At 44.2% G+C, this 12,455-nt stretch overlaps 2 protein-coding genes across 5 annotated transcripts in view; both read left to right on the top strand.

Annotated features, from left to right (window-relative positions):
• The first annotated feature begins 243 nt into the window (after positions 1 to 243).
• TENM2 (teneurin transmembrane protein 2) overlaps positions 244 to 12,455 on the top strand; it is a 1,545,179-nt gene continuing 1,532,967 nt past the window's right edge. Inside the window, exon 1 of one of the 2 annotated variants that reach the window (XM_072145937.1) lies at positions 244 to 355. The gene's annotated coding sequence lies outside the window, so the exon portion shown is untranslated. The remainder of the gene's footprint in view (positions 356 to 12,455) is intronic. The other variant, XM_072145941.1, reaches the window with a different exon arrangement.
• Positions 8,088 to 10,375, top strand: LOC140126454 (uncharacterized). Of its 3 annotated transcripts, none has more exons than XM_072145933.1 (2): positions 8,088 to 9,116; positions 9,225 to 10,375. In XM_072145933.1, exons 1-2 carry the CDS (start codon positions 8,088 to 8,090, stop codon positions 10,089 to 10,091), a joined length of 1,896 nt encoding a protein of 631 aa, XP_072002034.1. In that variant the 3' UTR covers positions 10,092 to 10,375. The 3 variants fall into 3 exon arrangements, with proteins under 3 accessions (XP_072002034.1, XP_072002033.1, XP_072002036.1); XM_072145932.1 differs by having other exon boundaries at positions 8,088 to 9,716; positions 9,789 to 10,375; XM_072145935.1 differs by having other exon boundaries at positions 8,088 to 9,334; positions 9,584 to 10,373.

Raw genomic sequence — 12,455 nt, 5'->3', positions numbered from 1 at the left:
TTATACATATGATCTGCACATTCTTATATATACCACTTTTGTAATCTATGAATTTTGCTGCTATATTTATTTGCAATGTAGGTTTTTATTCCATCCCCCGCATCCCCGGTTTGTGCGTGCATTCAGTGAACAAGTTTGTTTACTTTTTAGAACACGGGGACTCATTTCTCTGTTGCACCACATTGAGTGCTTGATGCTGGAGGTGAGCTCATTTAACACACTACCAACACATGGGATCTTCCTTTATGAATGGACGCACCACACCATACAGATACCCCTGAGCAAGCTACAGCAGGTGGCGATATGAGTGGGGCGTTTATCACCAGCTCCCTCTAGTGTGACATTTACTGCACAGGTAATACTTGCTTATCCTTTGATTTAGGTTAGCACTGTAGGACCATCTATTTATTTATTCTGGCTTGTATACACTTATACTCTATACAAAAATTATTTTCTTTTTTGCAATCTTCTTGAATTATATATTGGTACCTTATTGTCCCTAGCCCACTGTGTAATTCCTTATAGGATAATATTGCTTTATTTCTTTCTGTGTTACATAAGGCTTTAGCCTCTATTGGGAGCTGGTGGTTCCAGGATCACTAACACTATCATATGTTTGGTTTCCTGTGGTAGCTTATTTTGTGACTCTGTTCACATTTTTTTTATGGTTTTTATTCTTTTGTTTGTGTTGTGGTGGTTTTGATATATTAAGAAAGAATTTATTGTCTTGGTCATTTGGCATGTATCTTTTCTTTTTTCTTGTGGTTCTATACTTTTATGTGTCTGGATAGATTACTCTTAGGATTTGTGTGTATGTATATGTTGAGTTCTATATATGTTTACATGTTTTTTTACCAGGAGGGGTAGTTTTATATATACTTCCCTATAGAGAAGGTGTGTTGTTTATTTGCCGCACCTGGCTAACCCAACTGCTTCTTGGTTGTACATTTTTTAACATGTCCATGAATTTTGTTTCAGGATAGCCTAATTCTTGTTATTTTTCTAATAAAGTATCATTTGTTTATATACTATGTGCTGCCTTATTGATACTCTTTTCTTGTGGCATAAGTATTCATTATTAGTGTGTTGGCAACCTCTTATATTAGTTTTGCAAGAGACCATTTATGCATGTAAGATTTTTGAAGGTAGAGAGTGAAAAATGGAAATGAAAAAACAAAAAAAGCCAGGTCATTAACCCCTTAACGCTGCAGCCCTTTTTCATTTTTGCGTTTTCATTTTTCACTCCCCACCTTTAAAAATCTATAACGCATGTATTCAGCTCGTTATATCACATATCTCTAATTGCTCTATGTGTGACATCAAACAACCATGGACAAATTTCTATGTACTGGAAGTTAATATATAAGCTTTCTAGAAAATTGGGACTAATTGATACAGAAAGTATATTGAAAAATGGTAGAACTTTTCACTACACAAACTTTATCAATATTTCCTAAAAGTGGACAACCCCTTTAATCCTAGATTTCCTTTTAGGAGCATAGCGTTTGTCATTTTTAAAACCGGATCACAGAAAAAGCTATCAACATATTTTTAATGTTTATACACACCCCATCTGTCTTTAACCCCTTAGCGCTCTGCGCCGTAGCTGTACTGCGGTGAGTCCTGCGAATAGCGCTCAGCGCAGTACAGCTACTGCACAGTGACAATGCCGGTTCAGCTCTACACAGGAGCCGAACCGGCATCAGTGGTCGCGGGATGTCAGTGGTAATCTACCGCTGACATCCCCGGCTCCCCGCAGTGGGCTCCGATCGCGGGTGTTTAACCCGTTAAATGCTGAAGTCAACGCGACCGTGGCAGTTAACATGCCTTCCGGGGGTTTTTCCCCCACGATCAGCGCCGAACGCTGCTATGGCATCTCTGGAGTCCAGTCAGGAGATGCCCGAGATGCCTGAAGGCAGTGCCTTTAAGATGCTGTCTGTGATGACATCTTAAAGGCATAGTGTCAGCCTATGCATGTGCATAGGATGACACTGCTAATACCCTGCAATACATAAGTATTGCAGAGTATTTACATGAACAAGCAATCAGATGATTGCTTGTTCATGTCCCATGGTGGATCAAGTAAAAAAAAATGTTTTTCAATAAAAAATGACTTTATAAATCACTAAAAATGTCCATAAGCCCCAAAACATATCGAGACATAAAACGCTCCAAAAAGTCTATTTCATAACACAAACCCCACATGTATACTAACACCACGTCCATAACAATCTGTAGAATAAAACTAAATAACTATTGAACCCGTACGATGAACGCTGTAAAAAAAAACTTAAAAAACCTGCCAAAAATTACGATTTTTTTACCTATCAAATCCCACTAAAAATGCAATACAAAGTGTTTAACAATACATATGTACTCCATAATGATACTGGTGCAAAGTACAGCATATCCTGCAAAAAACAAGCCATCAACCAGCTCTGTAGCCAAAAACGTAACAATGTTATGCCACTTAGAAGACAGCAATGCACAAATGATAGATTTATTAGGGTTTTATTTGGCAAATTTAGTAAAACATAAGAAAAAATATTCATGTCTGGTATCTCCGTAATCGTATCGACTCATAGAATAAAGATAACATGATTATTGGGCTATATGGTGAACACGAAAAAAAAAGTAAAAAATCCAGTACAGAATTGATGCTGGAAAAAGCATCTCATCCCGCAAAAAAAAATGCCGTCACATGGCCACAATAACGCAAAAGCGAATATTTTATAGCCTGCAAAAGGGGCCAATGAGGAAACTAAAATCCTGGCAGCTGCAGGGCGCTCCTTCCCTCCTGTGCCTCGCTGTGCACCCATGAAACAAGTAACAACCACATGAGGGGGGTCTCTGTACTCAGGATAAATTGTAGAACAAATTGTATGGTGGGTTTTCTCTTTTTTATCTTTTGGAAATGTGTAAATTTTAGGGCTAAATGAACATATAACCGACACAATTTGACCATTCTAAATTTCACCTCCATTTTGATTCAATTACTGTTTCTGATAGCTTGACGGGTGCAGATTTGAAAATGGGTTGATTATATAGGGGGTTTTAATGCTAAATATGTAAAATTTAATTTCAAACTGTTTTTATCCCCAAAATAGTCAATTCTGAAAATATGGAAAATTGCTATTCGATTTGTAAGCCACGTGACGTAAAATAAATTATCCAGACATTTCAAAAATTATGAAAATGTAAAGTAGAACTATGTGAAATGTTATTTAGGTGGTAAATCTATCTGCCTGAAAACGCGATGATTTCGAAAATGGCAAATTTTTCTAAAAATTCAACCTTTTTTTATTTTTTTTGTAAATAAACGCACAACTTATCAGCCAAAATTTACCACTATAATGAAGTACAACATGTGGGGAAAAAAACAGTCTCAGAATTGTTTAGATAAGTAACAGTGTTCAAAAGTTATAACCATATAAAGAGACGCAGGTCAGAATCTAAATAATCGGACTGAACCTTAAGCTACAAAATGGCTGCGTCCTTAAGGGGTTAATGGAAATCAACCATTTAAAAAAAGCAGGATATTCACCTACACTCCTCCTCATTCAGATGCTGTCCTCCTCTAAGGTTGACACGCCGGGATCAAAGAGAAAAATAGAAAGTTATAAAAAAACAGCACGGGGACAAGATGTCCGGCGCTCCAGACTGCTAATCAAGAACACCCTTGCCACCTCCCTCTCCCATGCTTGGAAAGAGAGGCAATGCCATGAAAGAGGCATAAGCATAGGAGAGGGAGCTGCAGGGGCGTGCATAATTAGCAGCCTTGAGTGCCAGACATCTCATTCCCGCGCTCCATGCTGCTTTTTAACTTGCTTTTCTAGGTGATCCAGGTGTGTCAAGCTAAGTGGAGGACAGCACCTAAATCAGAATGAAGATGAGTGTAGGAGACTACCCTTGAATGTTTTTTTCTTTTTTTAAATGGTTAATTTTCTTTAAAGAAACTGTAAAGGTTTTTTGTTTTTGAAAAATCAATAGCTCTTGGGACGTAAAACAACTTTGCCTCTTATCTTTATAACCTATATACAGTAGTTTCATTGCTATAACCCTCAGATTACCTTAGTGCTGCAATGGCTGCCTCCTCTCCATGTGCTCATAAGCCCTGGAATCTTTCAGAGAAACAAAGTGTAAACTAACTACGGATTCATGAGAGGGGAGCGGCTGCTGCTCCCTGCTCACAGATGAAGAGGTCATGTAACAGTGAATGCAGCAGAGCTGGATGGTATGCAGATGTTAAAGTGCAAAGAATAGTGAGGTACAAGATCTCCCTGTTCTGCCTTCATCTTAGTCTGTGATTCTTCGGAAATTTTCTCTGTCTGTCTCTGCTCTTCTCATGGCTCACTCCCCCCCCACCTTGTGATCGGCAGTATCAGCTCTGCCAGATAAGCTATTAACCCTTAGTGCTCACACGACACAGGCTTAAGATTGCATTTACTAAGGATTTCTACCAATTATTACATGCTCCCAGCTCCTCCATGTGATGGAAGCTGCAAGGCTGTCACCATATACACTCACCGGCCACTTTATTAGGTACACCTGTCCAACTGCTCGTTTACACTTAATTTCTAATTGGCCAATCACATGGCGGCAACTCAGTGCATTTAGGCATGTAGACATGGTCAAGACAATCTCCTGCAGTTCAAACTGAGCATCAGTATGGGGAAGAAAGGTGATTTGAGTGCCTTTGAACGTGGCATGGTTGTTGGTGCCAGAAGGGCTGGTCTGAGTATTTCAGAAACTGCTGATCTACTGGGATTTTCACGCACAACCATCTCTAGGGTTTACAGAGAATGGTCCGAAAAAGAAAAAACATCCAGTGAGCGGCAGTTCTGTGGGCGGTAATGCCTTGTTGATGCCAGAGGTCAGAGGAGAATGGGCAGACTGGTTCGAGCTGATACAAAGGCAACAGTGACTCAAATCGCCACCCGTTACAACCAAGGTAGGCAGAAGAGCATCTCTGAACGCACAGTACGTTGAACTTTGAGGCAGATGGGCTACAGCAGCAGAAGACCACACCGGGTGCCACTCCTTTCAGCTAAGAACAGGAAACTGAGGCTACAATTTGCACGAGCTCATCCAAATTGGACAGTAGAAGATTGGAAAAATGTTGCCTGGTCTGATGAGTCTCGATTTCCATAACGTCCCCCATGACGGCCCACTAGGAGGATGACCCTTGACCTCTGTAGGGACAGGAAGCAGAGAGGTTAAAAGCCTCCCCCCACATCCTCCCGCCAGTGTCTTCCTGTCCCTACAGGGGTCAGGTCAAGAGAGGGTCTCTCTCCTCCTAAGGGGGGGGGGGGACGTTTTGAAAAAAAAAAAAAAAAAACGGAGAAGGATCTCCATACTCTCCACGCCTTACCTGGGGTTACGCCGACTGCGGTCCAAGTTCCCCTCCGGACAGATCCTCGGTTAGCCCGGCGGCTGCGGGCTCTCCCTGGAAGTTATCTTCGTTCCGGCTGGCGTCCTCTCCGGCGGGCTGGTCACCAGACTCTCGCGCGGACGCAGGAAACTACGTTTCCCAGAATTCCCCCTGTTCGATGACGACTTCCGGTCGCGACCGGAAGTGACCGCGGACCGGGCGCGGGACGCAGTAGGAGCCACCGACAGGGGGATGGGCTCCCCATGCAGGTATTTAAATCCTCAAATAGCGGGTAGTCAGTTGGTCTGAGGTCTATGACTCGTTTTCTTCTTGGCCGGCCGTCCCAGACATCATAATGGCTGATGAGGCAGACTTGGGCCTACTCCACCCCCCGGTGCACGTGAGTGGTGCTGTATGGCAACATATACAACTGTTTTTTGTGTGAGCTCCAAGTCATTGTCTCCTTGCCTTCCTTCCCTAGGAGCAAGTTTCTAAGGGGAAAGGCAAGGAAGAGAAACCAGGAAAGGAAAAGAGTAGAGAAAAACCTGAAAAAAGCAGGATTCCTGTTAAAAAATGCAGTATGTGCTTCCGTACACTACTAGAGGGCTATAAGAAACCGATCTGCAGACTCTGCATAGAAGAATTCATGCGGGAGGAGAAAACGTCTTTTATGGACGAGCTTAAGTCCTTTATAGACGAGAAGGTGGTTTCTTCAGTGGCGGCGGCTACGCAGGGAGCCCCACCCCCACGTAAGAAAGCTCGGATAGTATCGGCTTCCTCCTCAGAGGAAGAAGAGGGGTGTATTTCAGACTCTCCCTCCTGCTCTCTGGCGGGAGACCAGGATCATCAGGATCGTGAGCAAGCAACATGTTCCCGCTACTTATTCCAAAATGAGGATCTGGACGATCTTCTGAAAGCTATGAGAGATACATTGAACCTCGAGGACGAGGAACCCCCTCTTTCTCGCGAAGATGAACTATTTGGGGGACTCAAAGCCAGGAAACAGCGTGTCTTTCCCCTCAATGATACCCTTAGGGGTCTAATTAGTCAGGAATGGAGAGACCCTGAGAGGAAAATCGCGGTCTCTAAGAATTTCAGGAAACGCTTAGTCTTCGACCCTGAAGAGTCAAAGGATTGGGACTCGTTCCCCAAAGTTGATGTACAGGTTTCCAAGGTCTCTAGGAAGATGGACCTGCCCTTTGAAGATTCGGCTCAGTTAAGAGACCCAATGGACAGGAAATCAGAAGCCCTTTTAAAGAAAGCGTGGGAAACTTCCATGCTAAGCCTAAAATCGAACTTAGGAGCCACTTCGGTAGCAAGAACACTATATTTCTGGCTGGGGAAATTAGAGTCCCATATCCGGGAGGGTACTCCCAGAGAAGACTTACTGGAAAGCATACCATTGTTAAGATCTGCTACTGCCTTCCTTGCTGACGCATCTGCCGAAGGAATAAGGTTTGCTGCAAAAGAAGGAGCTCTTACCAATGCCACCAGGAGGGCCTTATGGCTGAAACAGTGGAGCGGGGACATCCGCTCTAAATCCAAATTGTGCAGCATTCCTTTCTCCGGAGACTTTGTGTTCGGACCCGAATTGGACGCTATACTCGAAAAGGCGTCCGACAGAAAAAGGGGATTTCCAGAGTCCAAAACAGTACCCAAGAAATCTTCCTTTCGTCCTTTTAGGAACACCGGAGAGACTTACCGTGGCAAAGGTAAGCAAGGACGGTGGAGTTATCCCAAAGGAGGAAGGGGAAGGGGGTTCCTTTTCTCTAACCTCCCAGAGGGTCCAGGAAACAAGAAACAATGACGCCAGAGTGGGGGGGCGTCTCCTGGGATTCCTATCCCAGTGGACAAAGGTCACCTCGAATCCCTGGGTACTATCTATCTTGGAATCAGGCTACAGGATAGAATTCTCATCACCCCCCCCTTCTCCAAGGTTTGTCGCTCCCTTACCCTCTCTCTCTCATTCTACACATTCCTTCATTTGGCAGGAAGTATTTCATCTAATCCACATGGGAGTGGTGGTGCCGGTCCCTCAAGAACAAGAAAAATTGGGATTCTACTCCCCGTTGTTCCTTGTCAAAAAACCAGACGGATCAAATCGCCTAATTATCAACTTGAAAGAGCTAAACCGCTTCATCGTTTACAGAAGATTTCGCATGGAGTCGGTAAGAACAGCTACCCAACTTATTCACACAGGCTCCTATATGTGCACTTTAGATCTAAAAGACGCATATTACCATGTACCTATTCACCCCTCATCTCAGAGATTCCTAAGATTCTCGGTTCTCTCTCCCGAGGGCTCTGTCTTACACTTTCAATTCCGTGCACTTCCATTCGGTATTTCATCGGCTCCAAGGGTCTTTACCAAGATCATGGTGGAGGTGGTAGCCTTTTTAAGACTACAAGACATATCAATCATCCCTTACCTAGACGATTTGCTAATTATAGGGAAAGACAAACAAAAACTAATCTTGGCAAGAGAGTCTTCCCTAAGAATTTTAACAGAGTTGGGGTGGTTAATCAACCTGAAAAAATCAAGTTTAGTACCCTCCACTCGAAAGACCTTTCTAGGGATCATTCTAGACTCAACTCACCAAATGTCTTTTCTTCCTCAGGAGAAAATATCCAACATAAGGCATCAGATTCGTTCATTCAGACGGAAGGACTCTGTACCAGTCAGACAGGCGATGAAGATCCTGGGGCTCCTCACAGCATGCCTACCTGCGGTCGCCTGGAGTCAGAGCCATACTCGGATCCTTCAGAGTTGGATCCTAACCTTCTGGAACAGGAAGTCTTCAGGTCTAGACAAGAAGATCCGGATTCCTTCCTTTGTAAAGAGGGACCTGCTGTGGTGGATGGAATCAAGGAACCTAGAGAAAGGAGTATGTTGGCACCACCTCCCAACCATCACCATAGTGACGGACGCAAGCAGCTCAGGCTGGGGAGCAATCCTTCCTTCCCACTACGAGCAGGGGTCCTGGACTCTAGCCCAAGCAAAAAGCAGCTCAAACTACAGGGAGTTAAGAGCGGTCTGGGAAGCGCTAAGATCGAACACAGCCTATCTGAGGGATCATCATATCCACATTCTCTCGGACAACGTCTCGACAGTGTCCTATTTAAGGAGACAAGGGGGTACAAGATCTCCAGTATTATCGAGTCTGGCTCGTACCATCTTCCAGTGGGCGGAAGAAAACATCCTTTCCATCTCTGCCACCCATTTGAAGGGATCCCTCAACAGAGAAGCGGATTATCTCAGCAGGAGAGAGATCCTACCGAACGAATGGTGTCTCAACCAGGAAATCTTCCTACATCTAACCAGCGTCTGGGGCATGCCCCAAATAGACCTATTCGCCACGAGGGAGAATTCAAAATGCCAACAATACTTCTCTCTGGAGGCCGGCGAGTCCAGAGATCACTTGGACGCGTTCAGCCATCGTTGGAGCGGAAGTCTTATGTATGCCTTTCCCCCAATTCCCCTAATTGCGAGAGTACTCAGGAAAATCTTGCTCGACCGGTCAAGGGTGATCCTGATCTGCCCAAACTGGCCAAAAAGAAGCTGGTACCCACTGCTGAGGTCCCTATCTGTCCAGCAACCCTTTATTCTACCGATTCAGAAGGACCTGCTATACCAAGGTCCGATTTTCCATCCCGATCCAGGAAGACTCCGTCTGGCGGCTTGGATCCTGAGTTCGAGTTCCTAAGGTCCCAAGGTCTCTCTCGGGCCGTAATAACTACGTTGAAGGCAAGTAGGAAAAAGGTTACTTTCGCCATATACCATAAGATATGGAAAAAGTTTGTGACCTTTTGTGGGGCTAATCCCCCCTCTCAGTCTAACCCAAATATTTTACAGGTACTAGACTTCCTGCAAAAAGGACTAGAAATTGGTCTTTCTACTAGCACTTTGAAAGTCCAAATTTCGGCTCTGAGCGCATTCTTCGACCAACCCCTGGCGGACCACAGGTGGGTCAAAAGATTTATTGCTGCTGCAAATAGAATTAGGCCTCAGGTTCTGAAACGGGTTCCCTCCTGGGATCTCTCCCTGGTTCTGGATGCTCTCTCCAGGCCTCCCTTTGAGCCTTTAAAAGACGCTAGTATAAAAAACCTAACCTTAAAAACTTCCTTATTAGTAGCTGTGACCTCAGCTAGAAGGCTGGGGGAACTCCAAGCCATTTCTATTAGAGAACCCTATATGTGTATTCTCCCTGACAGGATAACTTTGACTCTGGATCCAAGCTTTGTTCCTAAAGTGGCGTCCAGGTTTCACAAGAACCAAGAAATAATTCTTCCATCATTCTACGGGAATCCTTCTTCAAGCAAGGAATTGGAGTGGCATTCCCTGGATGTAAGGCGCTCGGTCTTAGAGTACTTAAAAGCTACGAAACCTTGGCGCAAAGATCACAATCTCTTTGTTCAGTTTCAGGGGAAGAACAAAGGGGTAAAGGCATCCAAAACCACGATCGCCAGATGGTTAAAGACTGCCATAGCCTCCTGTTACACAGAACAAGGGAAGGAAGTTCCTCCTAACCTTAAAGCCCATTCCACCAGAGCCATATCCGCCTCCTGGGCAGAGAAGAGGGGCGCTTCTCTTGAACAAATCTGCAGAGCCGCCACCTGGGTTTCTTCATCCACCTTTGCAAAACACTATCGGCTGGACTTACCCAACTCACAGGATCTCGCCTTCGGTCAGAAGGTTCTCCAGGCTGTGGTCCCACCCTAACTCTACTAATTTTGTAGATCTCCTAGTGGGCCGTCATGGGGGACGTTATGGAAATTGTGAATTAGACTCACCGGTAATTCGGTTTCCATCTAGTCCTCCATGACGGCCTATATATTTTTCCCTCCCATGTTTCTTTCACTTCTTTGAAAATTCTGTATGTGATTCTAACAAGACAGAATAAAAATATGTTGTATCTTCCACCGGTGTAGTTATTTGGTAGACACTGGCGGGAGGATGTGGGGGGAGGCTTTTAACCTCTCTGCTTCCTGTCCCTACAGAGGTCAAGGGTCATCCTCCTAGTGGGCCGTCATGGAGGACTAGATGGAAACCGAATTACCGGTGAGTCTAATTCACAATTTCTGCTGCGACATTCGGATGGTAGGGTCAGAATTTGGCGTCAACAACATGAAAGCATGGATCCATCCTGCCTTGTATCAACGGTTCAGGCTGGTGGTGGTGTCATGGTGTGGGGAATATTTTCTTGGCACTCTTTGGGCCCCTTGGTACCAATTGAGCATCGTTGCAATGCCAAAGCCTATCTGAGTATTGTTGCTGACCATGTCCATCCCTTTATGACCACAATGTACCCAACATCTGATGGCTACTTTCAGCAGGATAATGCGCCATGTCATAAAGCTGGAATCATCTCAGACTGGTTTCTTGAACATGACAATGAGTTCACTGTACTCAAATGGCCTCCGCAGTCACCAGATCTCAATCCAATAGAACATCTTTGGGATGTGGTGGAATGGGAGATTCGCATCATGGATGTGCAGCCGACAAATCTGTGGCAACTGTGTGATGCCATCATGTCAATATGGACCAAAATCTCTGAGGAATGCTTCCAGCACCTTGTTGAATCTATGCCACGAAGAATTGAGGCAGTTCTGAAGGCAAAAGGGGGTCCAACCCGTTACTAGCATGGTGTACCTAATAAAGTGGCCGGTGAGTGTATATCCTGTATGTGCAATGTTCAGTGGATTTACTTGTGTGAAACTAAATAGATTTAATGCTAAGTTACTTTGAAAGAGAACAGAAGGCATCATGAGATCTGGGGGAAGCTAGCTGGCCTCAGCTTGAGGGCATAGACTGACAGATATTAGCCTCCGCCCACTTCACCTCTAGTGAGAAAGATTTTTGTCTAACACTTTCAGAACAGAAAATGCCATAACTTTGGAAAGAAAGGGCAGCACAATGTAGGCCTCGTTCTGTTTGTTTTGAAAGGGGGAATCACATACAATAATTTGGTAAAATGACTATAGCTTTACAGTTACACCTTAAGCCTCTTATCATTGTTGTAATTCTACAGTTGGGTCTATTATTCATGCTAGCATGGCTTGCACATCCTGCTTTTTGACATCTCACTTCCTCTGCACCAACTTAGACTGTGCAGTCCATGTTTGACCACAGTACCTTAAGTGTTAAACACCTGGGATCGGAGCTTTCCAATCAAGGTATTAGTGCCAGTGCTTGTCTGCCATAACATAGCTCTTGCAGCATGCAATCTCCTGCCATATTCTTCTGATGTTGCACTGTGGAAAGTCGCCTCAGAAGAAATATCCGCAATGACTGCAGTAAAAATACAATATGGTGGTCATTAAGTGGATAGAATTCTTGTTGTGCTAAAAATCTTCTCCCCTTTTTTTGTCTCCCCTCTCAGTATACATTTCTTTTATTTACAATGAAGTTGCTATAAATTTTCCTCTAGTCAATGGGTAACTTGTATCTATATATTAATGAAGAAGAGGCAGCTTGTATATCCACAAAGATTTAATGTAAGATTTTTTTGATAAAGTTTAAGGTTAAAACACACATAATATACACTCACCGGCCACTTTATTAGGTACACCATGCTAGTAACGGGTTGGACCCCCTTTTGCCTTCAGAACTGCCTCAATTCTTCGTGGCATAGATTCAACAAGGTGCTGGAAGCTTTCCTCAGAGATTTTGGTCCATATTGACATGATGGCATCACATAGTTGCCGTAGATTTGTCGGCTGCACATCCATGATGCGAATCTCCCGTTCCACCACATCCCAAAGATGCTCTATTGGATTGAGATCTGGTGACTGTGGAGGCCATTTGAGTACAGTGAACTCATTGTCATGTTCAAGAAACCAGTCTGAGATGATTCCAGCTTTATGATATTGCGCATTATCCTGCTGAAAGTAGCCATCAGATGTTGGGTACATTGTGGTCATAAAGGGATGGACATGGTCAGCAACAATACTCAGGTAGGCTGTGGCGTTGCAACGATGCTCAATTGGTACCAAGGGGCCCAAAGAGTGCCAAGAAAATATTCCCCACACCATGACACCACCACCACCAGCCTGAACCGTTGATACAAGGCAGGATGGATCCATG

Source organism: Engystomops pustulosus, chromosome 4, assembly GCF_040894005.1.
Source record: "Engystomops pustulosus chromosome 4, aEngPut4.maternal, whole genome shotgun sequence".
Lineage (NCBI taxonomy): Eukaryota > Metazoa > Chordata > Amphibia > Anura > Leptodactylidae > Engystomops > Engystomops pustulosus.
The sequence above is the reverse complement of the archived record's forward strand: the minus strand, read 5'-3'. Positions and strand labels throughout refer to the sequence as shown.